This window comes from Rattus rattus, chromosome 13 (assembly GCF_011064425.1).
Source record: "Rattus rattus isolate New Zealand chromosome 13, Rrattus_CSIRO_v1, whole genome shotgun sequence".
Lineage (NCBI taxonomy): Eukaryota > Metazoa > Chordata > Mammalia > Rodentia > Muridae > Rattus > Rattus rattus.
In genome coordinates, this window is record NC_046166.1 from 53,612,208 (window position 1) to 53,624,876 (window position 12,669).

Genomic DNA, 12,669 nt, shown 5'->3' on the forward strand with positions numbered 1-12,669 from the left:
GGTTATACAGTCTTCTTCTTCAGAATCACTCCGAACTTAGTGGCTACAGTAAAACTTTCATAAAGATCCCTAGAAATTAAAATTATAGCATAAATATACACCAAGCTTTTTCTAACATTTTGTTATCAGATTTCAGGGTAATTATTAACATTTTTACATTTTATTAAGAAATGAGTATTTACATACTTGACCAAAATAAAGTTGAATCATTTTAGGTAATTATGGAAACAGTTTCCACATTAAACAGTGTAACTGCTTATTAGTTAATTGCTGAATGATTACATATTAGTTATTAATATTGTTTAGTAACAACTTTCACTTGAAATGATTATATTGGCCATTTAACTTAATTAAGTTTCTCACTTTTTTTGATGCTTTTAGAAAAGATTGGGAGACCTTATGTAGTTTAACCCTCAAGCAATTAGGCGAGGCAAATACCATGGTAACAGAAGGTAATCATTTCCTTACCTTAGCTAAAGGTTTTAGGAACAAAGAAATCTCTCAGCTCCTCTGTTGAAACCCAGCTTTCTCTTGAGACTGGCATTAAGTGTCTCTTCCCTAGAAGAGGGCTCAATTCTAAATGGGGACAACACGCCCGTGAGCTGGATCTCTTTGTCAAAGGTGATTAAAAAGCTACCCCTTCTTAACCAATAGGAAATGTGGTCTGGTCTTTGATTTTTTACATTTTATATTGAGAATATCATTCATGCATATAACATGTTTTGATCAAATTCTCCTTCCAAATCGTAGCGTTCCCTATACCCTCCTAATTTCATTGGTTCTTTCCCCGTTTTCTTTCTGTTTTTTTAAAAACGCACTGAATTTCCTTATGCTGCTTCTATATGCATGGGTATAGGACCACCTAAGATTTCTAGCCGTCAGGGACCACATCCTGAAGACTTACTCTGTTTCCCCAGTGGCTGTCTGTTGCCAGTACTATTGGTAGGACTTCATAAGAACCCCCCAACCCCCAAGCATGCTGGGATTTGGCTAGCTTCAATTTTTGCATGCAGACACAGCCTCAGAGAGTTCAAATGTGAGTAACCCTGCCAACAGTCTTCTTGTCCCTCTTCTGCAATGATCCCTGAGCCTTGTGACATGGAAGTCACATTTAGAGCTTTTTTTTTCCTTTCTTTTGTTTTTCTTGTTCTGAATTAAACTTGAAATCTCATTGGTATGTTCTCATTGACAAAAAGATGACAGACAACCTCTCCTAACCATCTCATTGCTGTCAAATAAAATCACTTAAGGTGTATTTTTCAATACATAATTTATAATTTTGACAGGTAATTTATTAATATTTATTTGGCTAGTACTGAGTATTCCCAAGCAGAAAGTCTACTAGATTAGCCATCATGAGGCAAATTTCACAACTAATTTATCAAAAATTCTGGTCATGGTGGTGCATACCTATAATCCCACCACCCAGGAAAGTGAGACATGAGGATTGTGGGTGCAAGGCCAGTCTCAAAGGAAACTTTCTCAAAGAAACAAACAAGCAGGAAACAAAACACATAAAACAAACCCCCCCAGGCTTTTACTAGAAATTTCATTCTTATTACATAGTTTATGAATGTATCATAGAAATTAAAAGCAAACAATAACAAAAACAACAAACTGAGTATGTTGTTAAAAATACTAGTATGAGGGTCTGTAGATATTGCTCCTAGTTAACATTAGGTGTTCTCACACTTGCACCATGTGGCGGCTCCCAGTTCCCGGCACATGGACATCAGAGACTGGGAATGATAGGAGAATAAAGGCTTTACGTATTAAAAGTCCGTCTAAAAACACGCACGCGCAATGCTGTCTCTACCCAGCAAAGCTCCTGAATATTCACACTTGCCTTTAGTTTTGAATTCCACATTGTGATGTCATAGAAACTGTAAGCCCAGTGAAATTCAGGGGCTCACGGTACTTTCTGTTTAGTTTAAGATTAAAAATCCACTTAATACTTGGTGGGTGAAGGTGCTTGTTTTGCAAGCCTGGCAACCTGATTCCGTCCCCGGCATCCATGTAAAAGTAGGAGAGAAATGACTCCACAAAGTTGTCCTCTGACCCCCTCACATGTGGCATGATGGGAGCTTGCTGGCACACATAAACCTATCACACAGACACACACAGACACACACACACACACACACACACACACAAACACACAACACACACACAGACACACAGGCACACAGACAGACACACAGACACACACACACACAAACACACACACACACACACACACAACACACACACACAACACACACACACACACACACACACACACACACACAATTATTACACTACTGAAGTCTTGATAGACCAAAAGGAGGTTTTATACTAAAAGGAACATTTTTAGTTTCCCCATTTCCCTTTTGAAGACTTGTGATTTAGTTATGTTATAGTTAAAACTGCAGCGATCACAGGGAAGATCCACCGACAGCGGAGGAGTAGTACCGTGAAGCGATGTTTGATTAATGCTGTCTGACTCTCAAAGAATAATTAACAGTACTAACAGACAGAGGCAATGTGTCTGAGGAGAGCTTTAGGAGTATTTAGAAATATTTAACATAAAATTTAGTTGTATTTAGCTGTTCATATGATCAGAAGAAATTAACCTCCTCTTTAAGGAAACAGAATCTCTTAGCTTTAAGGGTTTCTGTGGACTCGGTAACTCCTGTAAGGAGCCTGATTGCTGGATAACGGTTGTGAAGACATTTTTCGACTGCTGAGGCAGAAGCTCCTCCTGCTGTTTGCTACCACGTGGTTAGGCAAAATCCATAAAATTCAAGTCATGAGCAAAAGTTAAGCATAAAATCCAATGTCTGGTAACCTTGATAACGGGGGAAGAGAGTGCGTGCTTGCCTAGCCTCAGGTGCCATCCTCAGTCCCACATAAACCAGGCGTGGGGGCACAGACCTGCCTTCTCCTCTCAGTACTCAGGCAAGAGGACCAGGAGTTCAAAGCCACCCTCGGCTACGTGGAGAGTTTGAGGCCAGCATAGGCTTCATGACATTCTGTCTCAATAAAAACAGGAACAACAAGAACAGTCCCCCAAACAGCCCTCCCCCAAGTCCAAAGAAGACTGAGAAATGTGAGATGCATAGTAAACTAGGGTCGGCAGGAGTGCGAAGGGGGCAAGAGAGGGTGTGACGGGGATACAGAACACGGTACGCCGTATGAAGCTGTCACAAAGGTGCTTAGTAAACAAAGGGAAGCAAAGCCTTTTAAAATGTAGAAATAGAATTTTATTTATTATTGTGTGTGAGCGTGGGTATATACACGCCATGGCATGCATGTAGAGGTCAGAGGTCAACTTTGTGGAGTTGGCTTTCTTTCTACCTTTCCATGGATTCTGGGGCTCAATCTCAGATCACCATGCTTGAGGAGTTAATACCTTTATCTGCCAAGCTGTCCCATCAGCTCCAAAGGACTTGTCTTTAATACCACCTGTGAAAAGCTACTATAAATTATTTTGATCCCTAACTAGCTTCAAATGAATGAGATCCAAACTATGATTTATTTATTAGGCTCTGCGCAGTTACTGGGGGACTACCCCTCATCTAAATCTCTAATGCTAGTCTGGCTACTTCCCCGACTGTGTTCCCCAAATACTTGCTGTTTGAATCTTCCTGGGTTATTTCTGCTCCAGCAGCCTGGAGTCCTGGGAGGAGGAATTTCACTTGGGCCAGTGCTGCTGCTCCCTCATGACCAACGGAGACCTCATGTTCTGTCTGACTTCTCTACACTCTGTCTCTCTCCTTTCTCCTAGTCATCCCCCAACCCCACGAGTGCCCTGAGGTCCCTACTTGTGACCCCAAGATGGGTAACTCAAAATCCACCTCTCTATTCTCCCTAGTAATTGGTTGTTGCCAGTTTTATTTAACCGATAGTTTTAAATTGGGGGACAGGTTTGCACAACAAAGGCTGGTGTACCTGGGAATTTGCTTGTCTTGGTGCAACAGACAGACGTGTTTCTGTCCGGGTATTCAAAATTAAAGAAAAAAAAAAAAAAAAAAAAATGAATAGTAACAGCAAAACAAACAGACAGACAGACAAACTAACAAAAAACGGAAAAAGTGGACAGTCTTTAAACGATAAGAGTGGAAAAGTTGTAGGTGGTAGTAGATGGTTAGGCAGGCTCAAACTACAACGCCACTACCTCACAGGAAAGACTTAAGTTCTTAAAAAAAAAATCTATTTATATATACACTCGTGTGTGTGTGTGTGTGTGCACGTGTATGTGTGTGTGTGTGTGTGTGTGTGTGTGTGTGTGTGTGTGAGACTGTGTGATTACCAGTGTTCTTGAGGTCTGGGTGTCAGATTCCCCCATGGTAGCTGGAGTCTCAACTTGGGTTCTGGGAGTGGGTTCTCTGTAAGAGCAGTAGAAGCTTTTAACCTCTGAGCCATCTTTCTAGCCCCAAGATACTGGTTTTGCAAATACATTTACCTTTCAATTCTCTTCCTGGAATCTAGATCCAATTTTGTATGTAAATAGGTATTTCAAATTAAAACGATCCCAGTGTTACACAGCTGCCGATTAGTGGGTGAGCTTTATGTTTGCTTCAACATTGTGCTGAATTACTTAGATAGCTTTCGTAAAGGTTATTTGTTGTATCCTTAGTTTTCTGGTATTTTGCCAGTGATATACTCTGGGTGCAGCACAAACTTATGTTTTGACTCAAACAAATATGCTGTAATAACAGACCAGGCTGTATGTGTGTGCTGTAAAATCCTGTCTTCTGCTTATGACATAGCTGTTTCAGTAATTCATACCAGTTTGTATCTGACTGAATAAGATCTCTGTAAGATTAAGCCAGTCAGAATCCCAACATGAAAAGGGGAGATGCTAACTGTGACCCACCCTTAGTGGGAGATATAGGAACTGAGGGGGAGGGAAGAGAAATGTTTCCTTGGTAGTGTGGCCATTTGTTAACTTGTCCATGTTCCAGTGGATGACCCCATGCCCATACACATAGAAGCAATAGTAACTGAACTTAGTGGGTTATAAAGAAAATTAAAAATGGAACTTGTATATAGCCCAGCTGCATGCCATTCCTGAGCATATACCCAAAGGACTTTACCACACAATGGAAGTACTTGCTAACCACGTTTATTGCTAATCTTTTCATAATAGTGAGTATGTGAATACGTGGATGTTAGAGTGGACAGAGATTCTGGAACTAGGCTGGAGACTATAAAAGGGAACAGTAAGTGTTCAGAAGGGGCAGGGGCAGAGATCAAAAGGTCACATGAGGCATTGTCTTAGTTAGGCTTCCCATTGCTGTGGTAAAACTCTATCACCAAAAGCAACGTGGGGTGGAAAAGATCAGAATTTACATCTCTGAGTTCACACTCCATCACTGTGGGCAGTCCGTCAGAGCAAGAACTCAAGGCAGTAACTGAAGGAGAGGCCAGGGAGGAACGCCGCTCTCTAGTTTAAGCCTCATGGCTACCTCAGCCTGTTTTCTTATACACCCAGGACAGCCTGCCCCAGGGTGACATCACCTGCCATAGACTGGGTCCTCCCACATCAATCGTGTTAAGAAAGTGCCCCACATGCTTTCCGTCAGGCTAATTCTATGGACACTTTCTTTTTTTTTTTTAAATTAAGAGTCCCTCCTCCCAAATGACTCTCGCTTGTGTCATGTGGACAGTAAACTAGTCAGGACAGTTGACCCCTTGTCAACCTGACACGCCAGCACCTTACTATGAAAACATAACCTTTCCCTTTTTGTTCATTTTTAAGATCTCATGTTAATATCATAATATAAGCTATGAATGACTTTCAAAGTTTCATATTCTTTAAAAATTCAAAAACTTTAAAATATCCAAAATTTCTCTAAAATTACCAAGTTTTGTTGAAATATCCAAGGTCTTATAACTGGATGTTAATGTGAAATCAGAATAAGTTACTTTCTTATTACAAGAAAGAAGAACCAGGGCACAGTCACGGGAAATTCAGAGTCGACATTAATAACTAAGTAAGAGAGTACACCATAGGCTTGTCTGCTGTAGGTCAGTCTCACAGAGGCATTTTCCCAATTATGTTTCCTTTTCTCAGACAACACAAACTTGTGTCAAATTCACAAAAATCTAGCCAACAAAGGCATGAGAACAAAAGACAGGTTACTGGGGGGTAGCGGGACTCAAGCACTGGGAGTTTGGGAGATAGGGAAAGATAGGGCGTAGTAAGAAAAATAACAAAAAGAAAAAAATTTCTTGAAAAATGCTGTAATGAAGCCTAATCATCTGTGTACAATGAAAAGTGAATAGAACAGGTCATACATCTGCAATTCGATATCACCTTTTGACTTCTGTTGATGGTTTTGAAATTTTGGAAAAAAGCAATTTAACCATTAACATTCATGAAATGCTTTAGGGTTGTTAAAACCTGCATTTTTACAAGAGTTTGTCTTACCACATTGAAGTTGGGTGGGTAGGAAATGGGGTGGATCTGGGAGAGTTGGCGAAGGGGAGTGAGTTTGATCAAAACACTGTGTATGTAATTCTCAAAGAACTGAAGAGAGGGAGATAAGGTTTATTATTTAACAGTGCCCAGTATAACAAGCTCTTCCTACACCTAAAACAGTTGCTCTGACTTCTTAATAGTCATGGACGCTTCATCATAAGAATCTTCCACAACATTTAACACCTTACTCCCCACAAGACGTTTGGTTAATAGGAACTTACCAGAGGTTTGAGGAGTTTACTACTTCAGTTTAGTATAAATCATGTTATGAGCATGGTTGCATTTCATTATTAAAAAAATATATTTGGAATCTCATACTTGAAGTCTGGGTTATATTCTCCCAGAGCCCTCAAGACTAGTAACAGCTTAAGAAAAAGATCATCCAAGAAACATTCTTACTCAGCCAAGAGCACAGTAAAAGGCCTAGGACAGTGTAGGACAGCAGGAATATCTTCAAAACTGGGTCTTTATTTTATTTTATGAATAAATCCAGTACTCATGCTGAGTCAGCTTAAACAAAGTCAAAGATGCTGAAAAATCTAATACTTCACACATTAAAGATCCTCTTCATTAAGGAGATAAAAGTTTTCTTTTGAAGGAACAAAGCCATACACATAACATATTAGAATTTTGAAACTGCCCCAACCATAGAACTTAGTTTGTTATAAAATGAAGAAGTAATGTTTTGTTAATAAACCTGGCCTACTGCATTTGCTTCTCTGTGGTTTAAACTCTTGTCCTTGAGAATAGGTATTATACACCGCACTAAATATGTTTGTTTCATTTTCAGTCCTATCTATTCCTGTCAAATACATGTCATATTTATTCATAGATATTTTTTATTGGAATTTGCAAACAGGGCATTTTAAAGATAAATGAAAATAAAATGGAAACCACTTCCCTGCGGCGGAAATTTCCAGAATGGATGTCAACGCAGAATAAAAGCTGTGCCACACAAGAAAAGGTAATTGTTCATTGATTATTTGTCCAGATGGGAAATCTTGTTTGAGTTTGACTATGCAGTGCGTCACCCTATTTGTTTGTAAGCTTCGGGGTCATTGTTGAGGTAAAACTTTCTGTTGTGTGAATGAACCAGGACCAAGCTGTTGAAAGGTAAATGGGACTCAATTTTAAATACGTTTTATGAAATGAGATTCCCTAGTGTATTTCGTCTCTCGTTTATAGTTAGCGTTCACAGCTGACGTTACTGGTTTGTTCCATAATAATTTATACAGTATTACTGTTGGCGATTTTTTTTTTTTTTGGTTAAATTAGTTTGAGTCCTGGAAGACTTAAGATCTGATAATTAGCCACCAACATTTTAAGGCCACATTATTGTGTCTAGGATGTTAATGTAATTATCAGGAAAAAAAAGACAAGTAAATTAAATGACTTCATAAAAAAAAGATTGGGAGTTTGAAAATAGAATTGTGAGGAAAAATAATTTTATGGTAGTATGGCTTTACCTTTTTAAAATTGACCTTATGGCTTCATACTCTGTAATATAGAACTCAGTGCTATAAATTTCTCCAGTGGACTTTATTATTTCAGTGAACCCTTACGACTAACTATGACATTTCTTTGTGTCTGTTTTGAATTTTGCTCAACTCAAGGCAAGCATTCGGAAGAGTGTTCTTGAAGACGACCTCCCATTCTTAGAATTTACTGGGTCTGTTGTTTATAGTTATGAGGCCAGTGATTGCTCTTTCCTGTCTGAAGACATTAGGTAAGGGATTGGAAGTTCTTGCCGTCAAATTTATACCCTTAAGAGATAGTGAGTGATCTTTCTGAGTTCCTCGCTTTACAATGGAAGTGTATTTCAGAAGCTTTCTACATGTATCATGTCACTAAGTTGCATTTTACTTTTAAAAATACAAAATAAACTCACTAAATTAAATTAGGTACCTATTGGTTAATTAGTAACCTTTTCTACTTCATTAGATAAGTTTTTATTTTGGTGCTTAAGATATAAATACAATATAAAGCTATTGAAGACAACTGTTTACCAATTTAGGAAAAAATGAAAATGTTATTTAATCTCTAAGTATTTTTATATCTTATTAAAACATCACTAAATTAAATAATGTTTATGATTCTCTGTTTTAATTTTATTTAAAATTTATTTTTAGCTTTTTAAAATTTTATTGGATATATTTCTTTTTTAAAATTTTTTTAAAAAATTTTTTTATCTTTATTAACTTGAATATTTCTTATTTACATTTCGATTATTATTCCCCTTCCCAGTTTCTGGGCTAACATCCCCCTAACCCCTCCCCCTCCCCTTCTGTATGGGCTTCCCCTCCCCATCCTCCCCCCTGGATATATTTCTTTACTTACATTTCAAACATTATTCCCCTTCCCGGTTTCCTGTCCATAAGCTCCCCCCCCCCCCGACCCCCGTTCCCTCTCCTCCCCCTTCCCCATACAGGTATTCCCCCTATACATCCCCCTTATTGCCGCCCATATTTCCCGCACTGGGGGTCCAACCTTGGCAGGACCAAGGGCTTCCCTTTCCCCTGGTGCTATTCCAACAAGGCTATTCTCTGCTACCTATGCAGTTGGAGCCCTGGGTCAGTCCATGTATAGTCTTTAGGTAGTGGTTTAGTCCCTGGAAGCTCTGGTTGGTTGGCATTGTTGTTTTTATGGGGTTGCAAGCTCCTTCATCTCTTTCATTACTTCCTCTAATTCCCCCCAAGGGGGTCCTATTCTCAGTGCAGTGGTTTGCTGCTAGCATTGACCTCTGTATTGGACATGCTCTGGATGTGTCTCTCAGGAGAGATCTATATCCTGTCCCTTTCAGTATGCATTTTCTAGCTTCATCAATCTTATCTAGTTTTGGTGGCTGTATATATATACATGTGGGTCAGGCTCTGAATGGCCATTCCTTCAGTCTCTGCTCTAAACTTTGCTTACATATCCCCTCCTATGGATATTTTTTTCCCTTTTAAGAAGGAGTGGGAACATCCACATTTTGGTCATCCTTCTTCTTGAGCTTCCTGTGTTCTGTGGATTGCATCTTGTATAATTCGAGCTTTTTGGCTCGAATTATATTAATCCACGTATCAATGAGTGATTGAGTAACCTCACTCAGGATGATATTTTCTAGTTCATTCCATTTGCCTATGAATTTCTTGAAGTCATTGTTTTTGATAGCTGAGTAGTACTCCATTGTGTAGATGTACCACATTTTCTGTATCCATTCCTCTGATGAAGGGCATCTGGGTTCTTTCCAGCTTCTGCCTATTATAAATAAGGCTGCTATGAACATAGTGGAACATGTGTCTTTGTTGTATGTTGGAGCATCTTTTGGGTATATGCCCAAGAGAAGTATAGCTGGGTCCTCAGGTAGTGGAATGTCCAATTTTCTGAGGAACCTCCAGACTGATTTCCAGAGTGGTTGTACCAGTTTGCAATTCCACCATGTATCCATTCTGTTAGTCTATGTCTTTTTTTTTAAATTTTTTTTTTAGAACAATGTTTTTTTTTTTTTTTTTTTTTTTTTTTTTTTGGAGCTGGGGACGAACCAGGGCCTTAAACGCTTTAGGCAAGTGCTCCACCACTTAAATCCCAACCGTCTATGTCTTTTTTATTGGGGAATTGAGAACGTTGATGTTGAGAGATATTAAGGAATAGTGATTGTCGCTTCCTGTTCTTTTTGTTGTTAGAGGTGGAATTATGTTTGTTTGTCTCTCCTTTGGTTTCATTGCAAGGAAATTATATTCTTGCTTTCTGTATGGTGTAGTTTCTCCTTGTGTTGGAGTTTTCCATCTATTATCCTTTGTAGGGCTGGATTTGTAGAAAGATATTGTGTAAATTTGGTTTTGTCATGGAATATCTTGGTTTCTTCATTTATGTTAATTGAAAGTTTTGCTGGATACAGTAACTTGGGCTGGCATTTGTGTTCTCTTAGGGTCTGTATTACATCTGTCCAGGATCTTCTGGCTTTCATAGTCTCTGGTGAGAAATCTGGTGTAATTCTTATAGGTATGCCTTTATATGTTACTTGACCTTTTTTCCTTATTGCTTTTAATATTCTTTCTTTGTTTTGTGCATTTGGTATTTTAACTATTATGTGACGGGAGGAATTTCTCTTCTGGTCCAATCTATTTGGAGTTCTGTAGGCTTCTTGTATGTTTATGGGCATCTCTTTCTTTAGGTTAGGGAAGTTTTCTTCTATGATTTTGTTGAATATATTTACTGGCCCTTTGAGCTGGGAGTCTTCACTTTCTTCTATACCTATTATCCTTAGGTTTGATCTTCTCATTGTGTCCTGTATTTCCTGTCTGTTTTGGGCTAGGAGCTTTTTGTGTTTTACATTATCTTTGACAGTTGTGTCAATGTTTTCTTTCTTTTTTTTTTAAGATTTATTTATTATATATAAGTACACTGTAGCTGTCTTCAGACACACCAGAAGAGGGCATCGGATCTCTTTACAGATGGTTGTGAGCCACCATGTGGTTGCTGGGAATTGAACTCAGGACCTCTGGAAGAGTAGTTGGGTGCTCTTAACCTCTGAGCCATCTCTCCAGCCCCCTGTGTCAATGTTTTCTATGGTATCTTCTGCCCCTGAGATTCTCTCTTCTATCTTTTGTATTCCGTTCGTGATGCTTGTATCTATGTCTCCTTGTCTCTTCCTTTGGTTTTCTATCTCCAGGGTTGTCTCCCTTTATGCTTTCTTTATTGTTTCTATTTCCATTTTCAATTTGTTCACCTCTTTGGTTGTGTTTTCCTCTAATTCTTTCAGGGATTTTTGTGTTTCCTCTCCAAGGGCTTCTACTTGTTTACTTGTGTTTTCCTGCATTTCTCTAAGGGAGTTCTTTATGTCTTTCTCAAAGTCCTCCATCATTATCAAAAAATGTGATTTTAAATCTAAATCTTGCTTTTCTGGTGTGTTTGGAAATCCAGTATTTTCTTTGGTGGGAGAACTGGGCTCTGCTGATACCAAGTAGTCTTGATTTCTGTTGCTTAGGTTCCTGCGCTTGCCTCTAGCCATTGGGTTGTCTCTGGTGTTTGCTTGTCTTGCTGTTTCTGAGAGTGACTTGACCCTGCTGTAGGCCTCTGTGTCAGCTCCTGTAGAACTGTTTTCCTGTTTTCTTTCAGCCTTTCCTGAGAACAGGTGCTCTGCTCTCAGCTGTGGTGGTGCTCCTGGAGACTGTCTTCCAGCTCTAGGTGTGGGCAGGGGTCAAAGGGTCCTGCCCCTGATTGCTCATGTAGGTCCTTGCAGCCCTCAAGTACAGTTGGCACTGTGCGATTCCCTCTTGGGTCTGGACTGTGGGCAGAAGGCAGTCTGCTCTGACTTCTCAGGAGTATCCACACTTCTGAGGGTCCAGTTCTCTCCCCCATGGGATTTGGGCGCAGGGGGCTGTTTGGCCAGTTCAGTTAGGTCCTGGGCACAGATCAGAACTGCGGGTACTGGCGGCTGTCTGTTCCTTTATCCTTGTGTCCAGAGGCACTGTGCAGTTTCCTCTTGGACCAAGGATGTGGGCCGAGGTGTGCAGAGGTGGTAGTCTGTCCTGCGGTCTCAAGATGTCTCTATTTTTAGCTTTTTAAATTATGTTTGGATGCCTCCTCTGTATGTATGTGTGTGTTCCACATGGGTGTAGTGTCCACAGAGGCCAGGAGAGGGCTTTGGATCCCCTTGAACTAGAGTTGTGAGTCACCAGCATTTGGGTGCTGGGAATCAGGCCTGTGTTCCCTGGAAGAGCAGCCAGTACGCTCAACTGCTGAGCCGTCTGTCAGGCCATTTTAAAAGGTAGTGATAGTTACTCCAAATGGTCCATAAAAAGGGCTTTGCCTGTCTTTCTTTTTCTAACACTGTAAAAAAATGCATAGCCTGAGTAAATTATAAAAAGATACATAGAAGTAAATTCATAAATCAATTTATTCCTTACAGTTTTTGGAGGCTATAGAGTCCCAGAGAATGGGATTGGCATTTGTAAGGAACCTTTGTACTGTGTCTGTAGAGATATTTCTCTGGATAACTGCTTTTGGAGTGGAGCCCCAGTGAGTCAAACACTTGTGTTTAGGCCCCACCTCCCAGCAATATTCCATTGAGGATTCCATTTTGACGGGGATTTTGGATATTCATGTCCCAGCACCTGGTGAAATTAGGATCCTGGAGTATGCAATCTAAGCCTCCTGAAGCAACTTCCACTGAGAAGTAGTAAATTCACTCAGATCACTGAAATGACTGCATGCGATTT

At 39.7% G+C, this 12,669-nt stretch overlaps 1 protein-coding gene across 1 annotated transcript in view; it reads left to right on the top strand.

Annotated features, from left to right (window-relative positions):
• Wrn (WRN RecQ like helicase) overlaps positions 1 to 12,669 on the top strand; it is a 135,206-nt gene that overhangs the window by 19,046 nt on the left and 103,491 nt on the right. Inside the window, exons 2-3 of the mRNA XM_032918546.1 lie at positions 7,313 to 7,430; positions 8,080 to 8,192. Coding sequence (XP_032774437.1) covers positions 7,353 to 7,430; positions 8,080 to 8,192 — 191 coding nt within the window. The 5' untranslated portion in view covers positions 7,313 to 7,352. The remainder of the gene's footprint in view (positions 1 to 7,312; positions 7,431 to 8,079; positions 8,193 to 12,669) is intronic.